Here is a 16,168-nt window from a genome sequence, read left to right as displayed (position 1 = left end):
TGCAAACCGGCGGTTACATGCAAGTAAGGACCTGCCGTGACCACCGTTTGCTCGACAGCATATGGCATACCAATCAGGAGCACCTCCCATTTCGTCCGTTAAGCTCGTCGATCCCCTGGTTTTTTCTCTCCTCCATTTCCGAAAAAGTTTTGCTGCAGGAATGCAGCGGTGGGGGCGCATGACTGCACGTGGTTCCAACAGCCTAGCCGCGGTCTTCACACGAGTTGGCAAAAGGCGGATTGGAGTGGTGGTAGCGTGTGGTAGCACGCTAGTTTTACGCTTGGCGTATGATTTCTTTTGGCGATCAATACAAGCCCGTGTCAGTGTCGGCCGAAATCGAGTTGAACAGGAAGAGGGACTGGGCACCTGTCAGGAACTCTTCGCTGTTTGGCGGAAAGAGTGAGCACACTGGTTAGCCTGTTGTTCTTGTACTGGACAAGGAGGAAAGAGAGTTCACCGGGGGTCCAAGGCTCGCGAACAGGTAGCTTTGCCACCCCGGGAATCTCTGCTCGCGAAGGCACGACAAATGTTTGGGATGGGGGCGAGGGGAACTCACAAGCTCAGCGTGATGTAACCATCACGGTCCTCGTCGTACTTCTTGAAGACATCTGTCATACGCTTGAGACTGATGCATGCCTGCACAAACAGATCGAACGAGATTTCATTCTCATTGCGCCGGTCATAGGTGCGGAAGAGCAGCAAGACGAATTGCGGGCTCAGGCGGTAGCCGAACGATATCAGTGCATCCGAAAACTCGTTGTACGAGATCTTGCCGCTGCGATCCGTGTCGAAGCGGTCGAAGAGAGAACGCCATGCTGCGAGAAAGGCCCAGAGACCGCTATACGTCGAACGCCCTTGTCGTTAGCGGATCATTCTCCAGACACCACATTTGGTACATGCTGCTGCCGTAGCCAAAATAGGAACCAAAGCATGGCATGGGCACGCACCAGAATTCCTCGAAGTTGATGGTCCCGGAGCGGTCCGTGTCAAACATCCTGCGCGGTCACCATTGTCAGCTTCCTAGCTCAGCCAACCCCACAATCACAGCCACACCAAACGACGATCTACCCGTCGCTTCCGCCCACTTTCTTTTTTTGATCCGTGGCACTTCTTGGTCTTCATCCCTCCGCTGCGGAATGCGTCCTCACCTAATCATCATGCGCACCGTATGCGAATCAAAGGCCGACCAGTCGCCGTTCACGAGCGCGCTCCCCAGCTCCCTCTCGCTCAGCTGCCCACTGCGGTTCTTGTCCACTGCGCCGAACAACCTCCACAAAGCATCACGGTCGTTGGCATCGCGCGGCGGAGCCGGTGTTGGTGGAGGTCTGGCATGCGAGCCCAACGGTGGACGACCATGCTGGAAGTTGGTAGGCGCTGGCGCTGCCCCATAATTCTGCGGCGGAGGTGATGCGTAGCCGCCAAGGGATCCGCCGTGGCCTTGGGCGGGTGACGGAGCAGTACCACCACCGTACCGCGGAGAGTGCCGGCCGTCATAACTGCTTGCGGCGCTATGGTAGGATCCTGGCGGCGGAGGCCGGCCAGCGTAAGGGTCGCGGTAGCGGTCGTCGCGCGGAGTTGGTGGAACCGGCTTGGAAGCATAGGCATCCGGGCGGGCAGAGGTATAAGTTGGACGCGGGGATACACGCGATTGCGCAGAGAGAGCCGCCGCAGCCTGTGAGGTCACCGTCAGCAGAAAGTTGGAGACGTTGGAGGGAGTGGATTGCAGACCTGGTCCGGCTCGGCGTGCGCAGGCAAGGCGTCAGGATTGTATCCCTTGTTGTAGGCCATATTGGTGAGAGCTGCTCCTGTAGCGAAGAAGGCAGCAGAGAAAGGTGACGGAGTCAGGCAACAGGCGGTTTTTGTAGCACTCTCAGTAGCAGCGAACGGGTCGCTTATTCACAGCCTCCGTAAGGCTGAATGGCGAGCTCTTTGGCGCTCTCGAGAGGAGTTGATGGTACGGTCGAGGGCGCAGGTGTAGTTGCTTGGTCGCGACAGCAGCGAAGGAAGGTAAACGGCGGCAGGCGATCCTTTTGGGACTTGACAGGTGGATGTCAGGGATACCGTGAGGAGGTCGTGGCGGCGATGTTGAGGCGTGGGTGGGGTCGGGCGAGGGACGCGAATGGTTGGGCACGTTTTTACTTGGCCAGTCTTCGCCGTTAAGAATGTTGTTCGACGTCTTTCTTGGCTTTCTCGTCGTCGTTCCCTGAACTGCAAACCGAGTACGATCAACGTCCATACAGGCGCACGGTGTCTATAGCTATATCGAAAGCACAGCCCCTCGCGTATGGCCGGTACCAACCTGACGAGAGGTGGATACTTGACTTGCAAATGATGTCACGGCCGCTGAATCCCAGGGAGCGGATTTGGACGACCAACTACCGTGCCTAGGCTCTTCTGACCATGTGAACACTGTCGAACCTTCAACTCTTGACTAAGCTTCGCCGCACCAAGGAAGGGGTTCCTTGGAGTACGCGCGCCCCTGCAGCGACACCCTGGCGTATCCAGTCCAAGGGAAGCACCGAGATTTGGAGCAGCAGTGCTGGTGGGTACCATCCGATCCATGGCGCGGTTCTCCAGAAACCCCCGCTCTTCAATTATTTGCTCTTGCGCTTTCAAAGGTTATTGTAGTAGATATTATGTACAGCTCTTTTTCAACCCGCGTCAACGTAGTCAAATATATACTCGAATCGAATCTCCAAACAGTCAAAACCGACGTAACAATCCACGACTCCCCGCCCTTGACCCTATCCGCCCAGTAACGGCTCCGGTTTCCGTCATGAATGAACGAGGCTATATCGAGCTCCGGAAAGAATGCGCTACATTAGCTGCGTCGGACCAGACATGAGCATAGAGAGTGTCGTGACCCTTGGGTATCCTCAGAGATCAACCAGACCGCAAAACCGCAAATATGATAATAACAGACAAGACAAGGCAATGTAGGGAGAGAGCTTAAATGACTATGAGCAACAGGGTATGTGGAGAAGGAGCTTCCGCAAGACAATGAGACAAGGTGCGCAAAAGAGCAAATCAGCCGCTCTCCATACACCCAGTCTAAAACACCGAACGAGCATCTGATCAATCATTGGTGTCCGTGATACAGCGTCAAGAAGGAAAGATCTGCAAGAATGTGTGTGATGGCTCGCTGAAACTGATGGAAAGACGAAAGGAGTTCATCAAGTCTTTGTCTTTTTGCTCTGGCCCCCATCTGAGCCGTCTTCTGATGTTTTCCGCTTTCTGTTGTCATCCGGATCATCCCGGAAACTCGGTCCGTTTTGTACGACGGGCGTTTGAAAGGTCAGGGGACTCGGCAGCATATTCGTAGAGTTGCTGTTGTAGTCCCAGTTGGGATAGAAACTGGAAGGAGACGGGAGTAAATCTCCGAGATATCTGCTCGGCAGAGCCGAAATAGGAGTTTCTGTCTTGTCATTCAACGAACCACCGGGATGGTTGGTGCTGCTGTGATTCATGGGCGGTGCTGGGCGAGCAAAAGGATTCGGTGGCCCGGTTGCGCCAGCACTGAGCAGTGCGCTTGCGCTTGGAGAAGGTGGCGGCAGGACGACACCCGACGAGTGGGATGCCTCTGTACTCGTTCTCGCTGGTGTCGCGCCCGTGGTGCTCGCATCCTTGGGTGAGCCAGAGCCCTGTGTGTTTTCGGCCTCGGAGTGTTCATCCGGGATTTGCACTTTGAGGCGGGGTCGCTTGGCTTCAGAATTGACGCTTCCAACGCGTGCGGGTGGCGGAATTGTGGGGAGCGATGAGGTAGAGACGGTTCGATGAGGATGATGCGCAGCATTGCGAGGCGGCTGAAGAGGAGCGGTACCATTGTGCTTAACCTGTGCCACGTCGATGGACTGAGGACGGGGAGGCTCAAAACTAGGCGGATGCTCTACTTTGATTTCCGTCTGAGTGGTACTAGGTCCCCAGTGCTGAGCAAGCACGGACCGGCTGTCTTCGATTGGCGTAAAAATGCTCGAACTCTTGGCAGCCGCCGGAAGTGGTTTCGGTTGAGGCAACGGAGGGCTTGTGAAATTGTGTTGGTCGGGTTGTGGCGATGGCACGACGGATTGCTGACGCTGCTGATGCTCCGGTTGTGAAAGCGGTTGCGAGAGCGGAGGGGCGAGAGGCTGTGTGGTCATGGGCGGCGGATGCGACTGTGGGTGAGGCATTGGCTGCGGCGGCGGCGGAGGCTGGTGTGCAAACTGGGGAGGCATAGACTGCCTTCGAGGCTCCTGCATGTAGACTTGTTGGACTTGGGGATGTGCGGGCGGCGGTGGGTGCGCGTATGATGGCGGTGGTTGCGGAGGCGGACCTGGAGGCGCCTGCTGGGGCATGGGCTGCGGGGGATAAAACGGAGGGTTTGGTCTGTAGTTGTACGAGGGAGCAGGAGGTTGCGGCGGCGGGTACTGCTGAGGCGGAGCGAGGTTCGAGCTTGGTCTACGGATGTGGGTTCGAGAATTGGGACGAGAGAGATTCTGAGGGGGCTGCGGAGACACATGTCGCTGGTGGAATTGAACACCGTTTGGCACTGGAGGCGATCCAGAAGGCGTTGTATGCCTAATATGTTGGAACTGCTGGCCTTGAAGATGGGGAGGCATCAACATTTGAGGTTCTGGTGGTGAATGAGAGCCTGGATGCTGCTGTCCCGCGTCTTCGACATCCTCGTCTTCCTCATCCGCCTCTTGCTTGCCCATAAAGTCCTCGGGACCCTTGTGTTCGTGCGCGCCGCCATACTGCAGCGCCGTTAGCTGATGAACGTTGTAGACAACGATAGAGGTCCATACCTGGCGAACATATTGGTATCTGCCGATGGTCTCGGTAATGTCTCCCGACGAGAATTCGTAGAGCTTCTTATTGTGGCCAAAAATGATGACGGCGACGTCGACGGAGCAGAGGACGGAGAGTTCGTGCGCTTTTTTGAAGAGACCACCTTTGCGCTTCAAAAAGGTGCTGGACGAGGCGGAACGAAGGGTCAGCGTGGATGGTTCTTTGAAACAAGTGTCGCACAACGAGCCCCTCGGGACAAGCAGCAGCAAGACTCACACTGATCTGTTGCGGTCGTCCTTGATGGCCTTGATTTCAATCTTTCTTCGACCCATGATGATGCGACTGGACTCAGGGTGGGAGCATCGGATGCAGGGCAGCGCGTGGTGGTGGAATGCTTCTGAGAAATGGCGGGCTGGGACTCGGCGACGGAACGCGAGGCGCTTGGCTTTGGGTCAGGGAGCAGCGGGCGCTTTGTTCGGTTGAAGGGTTCGAGGGTGACGATGACGAGCGCAGGGACGGACGGCGCACTTGGGTCGAGAAATTAATCGGGGTGAGCTGCGGCGAGAGGGAACGGTGGGATGCAATGCGGCTCTTGAACAGCGGCAGGCAGAGCGCGATGTGTCTAACCTCGAGGGCTCTGCTGCAAAGTGCGATGGGGGCATCATGCTAATTATAGCATGAGTGCGTCAGGGATCACGCCCGGGCGGCCTGGCTCTCCTGGCCGCTCTAGCCCCAAACCACACCAATTAGCCGCTAAACGTCCCAAAAAGGAGCGTTTAGGCTCGCTGGCCGCTGCCGAGACTCTGCCGCTGCCCTCAGTTGCCGGGCCCTCCCGCTTAGCTCACCACGGCACCATGACCCTCCTCTCATCCACCAGCTCACCATCTGCGTCTTTCTCTGACGGCGCCCTCAGGTCGTTCGCCACCGCTGCTCGGCCAGGGCACCCTTCTCCCCCTCTGAGCCCCCCTCTCCGCCCTCCGCCCTGCGTCCTCCGCCCACTGCCCGCCTCGCAGGACGTGCGGAACCTGAAGCGCTGCCGTCCTTGCCCAAACGGAGGATGGAAATGACGATGATCGCGCGACCGTTCCACGACCCCTGACCAAAGACGGCCATGAACAAAATGGTGTAACGTTATTGTCGCCAAGCCTCTGTCAACTGCGTCGCCCTGCCTGCTCGGCTGCTTCTCGTCGCAATCGCAACGAGCTGACTCGATTCCTTGTCCTCAGGTCTCTCTTACCGGATTGCTTGTACACAATGATCCTGCCAGCTCCATTCTGCGGCGCGGCGAACCATACGAACACCACGCAGGGTCGCCATGCTCTCATATACCTACCTTCATGCAGCAGTCTGCAGGAACGCGGTGGAGCGTGCAACAGTGCGCGAGCTCAGGCCTGACGTCGGCAGCCCCGTTTCGCCGGACGATTGATGAAACGGATTGTCCTGCTCGCGCTGCACACGAAAAAGGAATGCTGCCGACCGCATGCCTGCCACCAACGGCGCTGTCACACGCAGGGAAAAGAAAATTCCACGAGCGCGGCAGCCGTCGTGGGCCAGCCTAGCGCCCTGCTGCGGTGCGGTCTAGCCGGCGAGCGGGACGGAGCAGGCGATCCCTTCTCCACGATGCATCCGGATTTCCAGCGAGCCATTCCCGGTTGACGGCTGTGGCTGGCGCTGCGCGTTTCGTTTCGCAGCTGCTATTTTTGGCCACCATGCTTTTCTTGCTGCAGGGCAGACGACACCACCCTCCGGACGTCATGACACTGGCTCGCTTATCGCACGTGTTTGTTTGCTGGCTGGCTGCATCCACAGAAACTGACAAGCGTGGCAGGACACGGCTCGCCTCTGCTTTGCCCATTGCGCTTGTACACCATTGCCATGGCCCGCCGCCTCAAGCAGCGTTCTGCCTGCTCTCTTTTATGCAAGCCATCCCGTTTGGCTCGGGCGGTGCTTGGTCGCCTTTTCAGTCGTGGTTCAGCTCTTGGCGCTGGGCCTCGATGACCTCGCAAGTTGGCTGTCAACCTCTCTTACAAATCATCCGTAAACGTGTTGTGCAGCATCGAAAGCTAAGCAGTCGTCTTGCGGTACATCGACTCTAGCTCAATTGTTTCCGACTTCGCCGCAATTTCCGATTTTTGGTGAGTTCACTCGAGGTAAATCCAGCGGCTGTCCACTTCTCAGCGACGCCCGACGCCCATGTCATCCAGGAAGGTATCACGACGCAGAGCGCCAACCAGCTCATCAAGCCCCCCCGGGTCCAGCCTTGTCCCTGACAGACAGTCCCGTGGCGAAGGGCATGTCTTAGCGCCACGCTGCTGCTGTTGCACGCAGTATCATCAATGCGGCAGGGCGCCGCCCTTCATGCCCAAGCTACCTAACAAGCCACCAGGGACTCGTCTGGTCCTGTGTTTCCGGTATGCCGTGGTCAAACAAGCTTCTGGCATGCGCAACGGCTTGCGCGTTTCTTGGTTCGTTTGGGGACGACATGCGAGGATATCGCCATGGCAGACTCATCATTGTGTTTTTCAAGGTGGTTTTACATGCATTACTCTCACGTGTAGTGAGTGGATTGACTGACTTTCTCATTTGAAAAACCAATCTGACTAGCGCTCATTTTCGTCTACGGCGGTCAGAGAGGTGGTAAAGAGCGAGGCTGGTTTGACTCTGCCGCTCCATGTCATTCCTCTGCGTTGTAAGTATGACGCTCTCCAGCATGCTTGCCGGCCCTACCTACTTCATCACTCGGCCCGTGAGCCGGTTGTTTAATTTGAGTTATCTAAATGATTGGGTAACACCAAAATTGAGCCAATAGACCTTATTTTGAAAGGCACGACGCGGAGCTCTCCAAACATGGATCTCAACGGAATCCTTCACGCTTTCCTTTTTTCCTTCGGGCTTCTTTTCCGTGCCGTCAACATCGTGGCGATTGCCATCTTTCTTGCGTACACCACCCTGGTGCCCACTCAACTTGCTCGTATGGCCAGCCACTCATTCACCTCCATTCGCCTTGGAGCTCGATGATGGAGAGTGGACGAGCGAATTGCAAGCTCAGTCAAGGAGAAGGCTCAGAATGCCGAGGCGGCACCAGCGGACAAGAGCGTGGGCATGAGTACAGAGAAGACACGTACAATGGGCCAGTGGGCGCCGAAGTAGATGAAGCACCGAGGGGTTGAGTAGGATGGAACAGTCGACATCTATACATGTACATGTCTGGGTTGCGCATTTTCCTGCCAATAGTCAGCAGTGTCTACCGCTCGCGTCCGACATGTTTTGGGGTGGAAGATGGACAGTGAGATGGTTACGGCGAGGCAGAGACGAGGATGCCGCGTGCGCGCATGTGGAAGGGAAGACTAATCAGGTAAGAAAACTAGACGGGCAGTTGGATGGCAGGGAGATGGATAGACTGGCAGTCTAATTTTACATGATTTGCAGTCGACGTAGACGTGCTCGCGGGCAGCGCGGCGACAATGGCGTTTTTTGGGGGATACAAGTTTTAGTTACGCTCGTTGGAATCTGGAAGCAGGAGGACATAAAGCAACGACTGGACTGGACAGTCAAGGAGGATGAAGTGGGAGTTCCTTTTTAAGAAATGACATGGGCGTGTGTGTGCTCAGTCTTGTTTTTTCGCAGGTACAGTGTTTTTGATTGTTTGATTTGGCATTTTCGTTCCTTCTTTTCCCCGCGTAAAGGTAGCAGTTCACTGCAATTCCTCGAGTAAGGAGAGTATGACCAAAGCTTTCTTCGTGAAATAGAAGGTATGTCTTGTTCTTGTTCTGCATTGTTTGAATTGTAGGAATGGTGATTTGGCCAAGGTTGTAAAATAAGAGCAGCTTCAAGGCTGAGGCTCGGGTGATGTCGTGTAAGTGTGTTATACGAGAAGGACGACTTCAAACAAAAAAACTAAATAGTGTTTCATCACTTTTCAACCGCCAATAGGTGTAGACCCAAGGAAAGTAGATCAGGCTTCTTTTGACCAATTTTGTGGTCATCACAGTTCAGAATCTGCAGCCAATTGTCAAGTCGCAACACCGGAGTGATTTTATCGCGCATGTTTCGGCCTAACCACAGTTGACTCCGAAAATTTCAGTATCAACGGGGGTATAAAAGCCGTGGCCGCAGATTCTTCCCATCGCGTCGCATACCACCCATTGCCCTCTACCGCCCACAGCAAATCAAATGCAAACAGCTACCGTTGGCCCGTCCGACCGTCCTTCCGTCCCGTCCACACGCTGCCCCGCCCAAACGTTTCCACTGCCGACCGTCGGTAACAACGTGACTGACCGGGGGAAGGGTAAGGGATCGACGGAACATGCGGGAGTCAACCTACCATTCCTGTACCGGAGGCGGGCGGGTGGGGCACGGGAGGCGCAGTGCAAGGCAAAGGACGTGAGTGGTTGGTGGGAGGTGATGGCAGGCGTTTTGGATAGATGGTGCGTGGGTGGGTGGTGCCGAGGAGTCTTGTGTGATGGAAGTAGGTCATTGCGTGAAAATGTTGACGAATGAGAATCTCGACTGGTCTGGCATGTAATATGGATAAGCAATGATATAGAGACCTCTGGTTCGAGGATTTTGACAAGCGCTGCAAGGTTGGTTGACCGACCGACTGCTTGGCGAGGCGTAGGCTGCTGAGAGGCATTGAAGCATGTGTGTTTGGTTAGGGTGTGGCTGGTCGAAAGACCCGAGTCAGGAAGTCGCGCGAATACGGGTACGCAAGTCCACGGTACCTACGTTGGACCGTTGGGCGAAGCTGCAATGGCATTCAAAGCCCGACAGAGCCATATGGGCACGACTTTCGAAATTGGACCAATCAATAAAACAGCAAAAGCCGCAGTTTTGTGGCGACAGATGTCGACGTAGATGCGGATGGGCGTGACATTTACAAAGCATGCTTTATGCGCATTAATGTGCGGCGGCAAAAGTGAAACCGGTCTCCTGGGTCGGCGTGGTGGTGGATCCACAAAGATCAGATCTGAGGAACGATCTGACGGAAGCTTGGAGATCCGCTCCAGATTGGCGGAAACGGCAGAAAGCCTGGCGGCCGCAGATGACGATGACCTCAGGCTCGTCGGGTCGTGTTGCGTGATGCGCGTGTCCAGTGGGCAACGGTCGTGAGGGGAACTGAGTAGCGCAAGTGTAGCCTGGGGAGCTGGACTTAGGACCTTGGTCTGCAGTGACAGAGATAGCCGAACACTGTCTTTGAAGCTGTTGCACGCCTGTTCATGAAGTCGTCGGCTTGCTGCGAGATGGTCTGGGCCAGAAGATTGGGTTCACTCCTGCTGGACTCGCAAGGGCAGGTCTGGTTGCTTTCTATACGGTGTCAAGACAAGTGCCCAGAAAGATTTTCAATCCATGTTCGTCTGCAACCAGTCACTAGTCGAAGCGGGCATTTCAAGTTGCGCCCTATGCACCGGGACTTTCCTCTGAAACCGCGCCATGGATTTATGCAGCCGTTGGTTATTTGACATGGGATGCGAATTTCGAAAATGAGGCAGGATTTGACGTGCTTCTAGCGGATTCCTTCTACGATTTCTGTGCGTCGTGCCCCCAGTTCTTCAAGCTCCTGATTGTTCCATGCGTCAACGGATTTTCCATGAAGCGAGCGAGCGAGCGCTAGACTCACCTGTACGACTTGCTATCTGTATTCTTCTTGGCGTGCTCCTCTTGGGCAAGGTGACGCTTGCAATATGACACGACCTTCCTCATGTGCTGAACATCATCCTCGTCGTACTTTTCAGGGTCCTTGCGAGGATTCTTCTCCAAAATCTCGATGATTTTGCGGCCGCTGCCACTTGGTTGGTGGGAATGCGCATTGGAACCGAGTTCATGTATTTACCTTTCGTGGCCAACGGTTTCCCCCGAGCTTGGATCCAGCAACGTTAGTTACCCAGCAGACGTGCAAGGTAGAGGGCAGGCCATACCCATCATCCTTGCTCCAGCCAGACCCTGTCGACTGTTCGGTGCCGAGCCACTCGTTCAGTTCGTTGGGGGTCATGTTGACGATTTCGTTAAACTCTCTAAGGGATGGGTCAGCAAGTCAAGGGAGTCAAGCCTAATGACGAGGCATTTACTGAATGACTGTTTCAGTGTCTTTGGCCATTGTGGGCGATGGTGAGAGCGTAGTATTTCGGAACTTGTTGGCAAAACGTGTCTTTGTCAATGTAGAGATGGATTGACGTTGTGGTCGTTGGCTGATATGTACAACATGTACCTTTGGTCGACCACGACGGCGAGGCTAGAGGAGGAGTATGACGACATTTGCGACGGGCTTGGGCTGGACCAGATGCGTTAGCAGGTTCAGCACGGGCGGACTGGATCGATCCATGGCGAGACGTCGGACTGTAGCCGCCGCTAACGGGCACGCGCCTGTTTGATGGGATGGGCAAAGTGAAGAGGAAAAGCAAGGGCATGCAAAAGAGGAAAATTGATAATGGGGCAGCGATGGGCGACGTCAGGAAATGAAGCCGAGTCAAGGCTCGCGCAGCTTCCTTGACGTTGGCGGCAAGCGGCAGCCGGTCATCCGATCCAGGACTTGCGAGGAGAGCAGAAGGGTTGATCCTCGTCGCGGCGGGCTATATGCAGGCGGCCGTTTTGACCGAGTCGCTGGTCACCTAGCGCGTCCCTTGCGACGAGGAATTGTGGTGTAGTGACTGTCTGTCTGTGTGGGATTCCTTCGTTCCTGCAGGGCTGCGAGTGACAGCACACATGTCGGCAGTAATGCAACGGCGTCGGGGAGATTCCGAATGCGACAGACAGGAAAGTGGATGCGGCAGCTCCCGCAACTCTGCTCGCCAGTAGTGCGGTGGTGGGCCCGTGGTGGTTGCGGTGCAGTGCGGTTGGCCGAGTGGCAAGGCCAGGAGCTGTGGTTGAGCGGACGCTGGGCTGGCCGGGGGGTAGGGCATGGTCTTGTCTCAGAGCGGGTGCGGCGGAGGGAGAGGGCTCCCAGGTGGTGGTGTGTTGGCATCGCAGGGCAGACCTCAGCGTGGGGAGCTGGAGCTGGAGCTGGAGCTGGGCGAATGAATGAAGCCGCGGCCTGCGCCTGCGCCTGCGCCTGTGCCTGTGCCCTGCGCTGCCGTCGGCCAGGTCAACGGGGAAGATGGATCACTGATGGTCACGTCTCCTTAAAATTAAAGCCCACGCCCACGCCATACAACGCCCATCTCCGCCTCCGTCTCCGTCTCCGCCATCCACACCCAACTCGCCCCAAGTCGCTCCCTCCAACCTCTTGCTCGCCTTCGGCCGGATTTTTTTTTTTTTTTTTTTTTTGTTTGGAATTGCTGCTCGAGCTCGAAACCCGCGTCATATCCTCGCCCCGTCGGGCTCACCTCCTGCACCTTGACGCGCCCCCTGTCGCTTGTCGCGCGCTTCACCACGCGAATCCACTCCCGCTTCAACTCCAATGTCCTCTTCTCCGCCGCGACAAAACTAGTCCAGCCCGCTGTTGTATCCGAGCGTCGCGCCCCTTGCGCTGTCCATCCACCTCCCACACCACACCTCACCTCGCCGTAAACAATCCACACCGTCCATCACCGGTCCTCACCCAACCCATGCGCCCGTCTCGGCCCTGACGACGTCCCGCGCTCGCTCCACCATGCCCTTCTTCTCCAAGGTCTTCAAGCCCAAAGACGGAGCCAAGGCTAAGGGCGGCAAATATGGGGACTTTTCTGATGGCACTGCAAACGCCCCGCCAAAGCCGCGCTGGCAAGAGTCTTGGTCCTGGAAGCAAGTCTCTCCAGACCAAGTCCAGGAGCTCATTCATGTTTGTACGCAGGAGCTCAAGTCGAGAGGTGAGTTTGCCTCCCCACCGCCATTCTCCCGTCACCATCTAATACCTGAGCAGCGCTCGACACGCCGTTCCTTCTCCTGCCATTCAGGCCTGGTGCAGACTCGACGTCTGCCCGCCATTTGATCACAAACTTCTTCAAAGACATGGACCAAGGAGGATCAATGTGCTTCGGCGACGGGCTTCGGAATGAATTGCGCTTGACTGAGCCAATGGTAAGAAATCCTCCCGCAACTGAGTCGCCGAATCTGCAAGGCTCCGCTTTGCTCGAAACCTCCAGCAGCGCGACTTTTTGATTGCTTGTGCGATACAGCCGCGCTGACCCTCATGTTAGGTACTCTGCAGCATTATGAAATGGTGCTGGAGCAGACTTCCTGGAGGCGTCGTAACTTGGGACGCCTATGAATTATTCCGCGTCGGAGAGCAAGGTATGCTTTCATCTCGGAAGGTTGGCGGATCGGAACCTAACAATTACAGATTCTGGCATGGCCAAGCACTCCTTTGACACCTTCATTCCCTTGAGCGTCGAGTCAGAGGCGCGCCGACAAATCATCATGGATTTTTTCGATTTACTGGCCGCTGTCGCCGCTCGTGGCAAAACCAATGGGCTTGGTGGCAGAAAGCTCTCTCGAATGGCCGGCTGGTGGGCGTTTGAACACGCCGATTTGGGCAAAGGATTCGAGGGCGGTTACAAGACTTGGGCGCAGGCCGCAGACGCAACCAGTCATCTCTTCTTTGCCTACTTGCGCTCTCTTGCGCCAGAGGACAAAATCATCACCGGCATCTCCAACCTACCCCGCTCCCTTCAGGCCTTGCTGAATCAGACCGAATACCCTCCCGAACCTCCAACCTTAATGCTGACGTCGACCACCAAGGTGGTTCTTATTGTTGATTCGGTATCACCTACGCCATTTGCGCTACTCCGGAGAGCCAAGAACTTTGAATATCGCGAGTCCGATAGGGTGCTCCGCGAGTTTGCGTACTACGACGACCCTGTCCAGACATTGTCTGACGAGTGCCGCCGCGTTTTGAAAGCCATTTCCACTGCTAATGGCGCGACCGTCGAAGTCAACGGCTCATCCGATCCATCGTGGTCCAAATTCGAAGATCTTGGCTTCGGCTTTTTGGACGACACGTCCGTTGGAAGTGGCACTGGAGGCTCCACAAACTCGAGCAATGGTGGTCTGAGGACCACTCCACGCTCAATGGCAAATGAGCTCGGTAGGCCTACAACACCTTCGTGGGCAGACTTTCTGTCCTCTGGTTTTACTGACGATAAAGCCGCGGCCCCACGGCCACCAATGCTACTTCCCCCCGACAAGCAACTGCCTCCAATCGGCGAGGTGACACGGGTGCAGAGCTCCCAGTCACACCTGAGGCACGGCGAGACCGCCGAGAACCTCGAACCCGGCGAGGTCGCAAGCATCAACAAGTTTGACCTGGATGAGACTTTTTTCTGGGTGTGGATCACGAGCTTGGCACCAGAAGAGCCCAACGAGCGCAAGGCTGTGTTTGGCCGATGTGCGCTTGTGGAGACCAAGCTTGCGGGAGGAAGATGGCTCGTCGTGGAGGAGCAAATCAAGGGCGCCACCCCTGGTCCTGAAGAGGGCGCCTACGTCGTGGAGAAGAAGAGCAAGTTCAGCTTTGGCAGGCGCCGTCGCAGAAAGTCAACTGGCAAGAAACCTGCAAAGGAGCCCTATGACCGCAAGCAAAACGAGACGCCCATGAGCAAGACGAGTATTGGACCGGACCAACACGCCAAGATCCAAGCAGCGGCGGCCAATCTCGCTCTCCAACAGCGACAACAAGGCTCCATGGACTCCAATCAGCGCCGCGGCAGAGACGATGCTACATCGACCAAGACAAACAGTGTCATGACTTTGCAGCCGTTGGTTGCGTCCGAGGCGGGACCGGCCATGAAGTGGGCCAGAAACTTCGACAAGGAAGCGCTGCGAGCTCAGTATCTCGGAGACAATGCAGCAGGGACCGGCAAAGGCTTTTTCCATGAGAATTTGTCTTCTGCCAACATCTCCAACGGAGCCATTTCATCACCGGAACCAGTAGCTTCGCGCAAGGACACTCCGGAGCCTAACAAGTCAAAGGAGCTCCCGAGAAAGCCCGTACAGTCCAACCGAGACTCATGGTTAGTTGGATTTCATTTTTCTTTTGCCCAAATCCTAACAGTCGTAGGCCTGTCCCTTACACTCATTATAGTCCCAGTAGCCCTGCCCGCCCCTCGCACGAACAGCCCGTCAGTGTGGAAGACGGTCATCCCAGCAAGAATACTGCCCAGCGTCCCGACAAAGCCGCAGCTGCGCCCACGGGCCTGGCCGAGAGGCGCAAGAAGTTTGAGCAGCCCGACCCGGCCACTGTCGCAGCTCAAAAGGCTTTTGAGCACGGCCGAACGAGCCCTGAAGCCGAAAGGAAGCCCGAGCACAAGAAGCTTAAGAAGCCAACTCAGAACACGGGCGGCGGCTTCAAGAGATTGTTTACCAAGAGGCAAAAGGAGAATCCTCTTCAGCGCAACAAGACTCCAGATCCGACTGCCGCCGACACTGGTGCCGGCTTTGAAGCCCAACAGCGCGAGAGCACGTCGCGCCCAAACTCCAACCAACGCCAAGTTGCGGCTACCCCCGAACCCCCGGCCCACGCTCCGCCACCGCCTCCACCGGAACCCATCCAGAAGCAGCCCGAGAACGAAGCCCCTACCATGCGCAAGGATGCTATTGTATACGACCACGATCGCCCTGTGCCCGTCTCGCGAGTCCACACGAGGGAGCAGGAAGAGGCGGAGCAGCAGTTTTCCAACTTCGACCAAGGACCTGATGATAATTCCTACGGCACAGATTACACCGACGAAGAACCATCGCCATCCACTCCTCCTGCTCAAAAGTCTTACACGCACGCAAGCCGTCCAGGCCAGGCTCAGCACACGACTGCTGGATATGACGCCTCCCAGGCCGAGAGCTCTGAATACGCGTCTTCCGAAGCATCCATGCACGACGCCCAGCAGGCCATTCCTCCAACGCAAGACCGTTGGGCGCAAATCCGCAAGAATGCGGCTGAGAGGGCTATGCGAGTTAGTGAAGATCGGTCAACCAGGCCGCGCCACAGCGAGAGCGTGAGCATGAAGACCGAAGATGGCGAAACTTCTGGCGAGGAAACGATTGAGGATCGCGTCGCTAGGATCAAGGCTCGCGTCGCCGAGCTGACGGGCAACATGGACTCGTCTGGCAAAATCGTCACTGGTGCTCGCCGCTGAGCAGCGAGCGAATGCCGGTGCGAGCTAGCCTCGAGCACAGGATACCCCAGGACGCCGACGGCCACGTCGTTGGCAGTCCCAAGACACTCGCCCTCTCCTACACCTTTTTGAACCATGCGAGCGCGTCGGAATTGGTACGCTCCGATACGAAGCGACTTCTAACGTCCGGCGTGTCTTGCATTTCCCTTGCGTCGACCGCCCTCCCCTCCACCATTTCGCATGCGATTTTCAACATTCTCTCCCCAACCTGGGCGTCCTTCTCGTGTCAGATGATGGCCAGGTCATCATCTTTTAATACCCGTGCGTCTCGGCATGACCGCAGCGCCGCCCCTCAGCTTGCACAAGCCAAACGTTGTTTACGAAGC

At 56.3% G+C, this 16,168-nt stretch overlaps 4 protein-coding genes across 4 annotated transcripts; 1 reads left to right on the top strand and 3 right to left on the bottom strand.

Annotated features, from left to right (window-relative positions):
• Nucleotides 1–304: 304 nt before the first annotated feature.
• On the bottom strand, nucleotides 305–1,788 carry J3D65DRAFT_644177 (uncharacterized protein; the record flags this gene model as incomplete). Its single annotated transcript, XM_066802135.1, has 5 exons — nucleotides 305–383; nucleotides 557–838; nucleotides 948–995; nucleotides 1,149–1,672; nucleotides 1,729–1,788. 5 exons carry the CDS (start codon nucleotides 1,786–1,788, stop codon nucleotides 305–307), a joined length of 993 nt encoding a protein of 330 aa, XP_066658626.1.
• A 1,385-nt stretch (nucleotides 1,789–3,173) lies between these two features.
• J3D65DRAFT_547898 (SRF-type transcription factor RlmA) lies at nucleotides 3,174–5,096 on the bottom strand (the record flags this gene model as incomplete). Its single annotated transcript, XM_066796874.1, has 3 exons — nucleotides 3,174–4,730; nucleotides 4,791–4,947; nucleotides 5,041–5,096. 3 exons carry the CDS (start codon nucleotides 5,094–5,096, stop codon nucleotides 3,174–3,176), a joined length of 1,770 nt encoding a protein of 589 aa, XP_066658625.1.
• Nucleotides 5,097–10,077: 4,981 nt separating this feature from the next.
• J3D65DRAFT_209803 (uncharacterized protein) lies at nucleotides 10,078–11,020 on the bottom strand. The gene is made up of 5 exons (XM_066794497.1): nucleotides 10,830–11,020; nucleotides 10,680–10,775; nucleotides 10,595–10,621; nucleotides 10,382–10,543; nucleotides 10,078–10,321 (listed from the first exon to the last, which is right to left on the bottom strand). The coding sequence occupies exons 1-5, from the start codon at nucleotides 10,856–10,858 to the stop codon at nucleotides 10,282–10,284; spliced, it is 354 nt and encodes a 117-aa protein (XP_066658624.1). The 5' UTR covers nucleotides 10,859–11,020; the 3' UTR covers nucleotides 10,078–10,281.
• Nucleotides 11,021–12,205: 1,185 nt separating this feature from the next.
• Nucleotides 12,206–16,007, top strand: J3D65DRAFT_209784 (uncharacterized protein). The gene is made up of 5 exons (XM_066794496.1): nucleotides 12,206–12,545; nucleotides 12,599–12,756; nucleotides 12,876–12,969; nucleotides 13,019–14,684; nucleotides 14,732–16,007. Exons 1-5 carry the CDS (start codon nucleotides 12,350–12,352, stop codon nucleotides 15,801–15,803), a joined length of 3,186 nt encoding a protein of 1,061 aa, XP_066658623.1. The 5' UTR covers nucleotides 12,206–12,349; the 3' UTR covers nucleotides 15,804–16,007.
• The last annotated feature ends 161 nt before the right edge of the window (nucleotides 16,008–16,168 follow it).

The sequence above is a fragment of the Phyllosticta citribraziliensis genome (genome assembly GCF_038025025.1).
Source record: "Phyllosticta citribraziliensis strain CPC 17464 chromosome Unknown J3D65scaffold_2, whole genome shotgun sequence".
In the NCBI taxonomy this organism is placed as follows: Eukaryota; Fungi; Ascomycota; class Dothideomycetes; order Botryosphaeriales; family Phyllostictaceae; genus Phyllosticta; species Phyllosticta citribraziliensis.
Note: the sequence above shows the minus strand (reverse complement) of the source record. Positions and strands in the feature narration are given on the sequence as shown.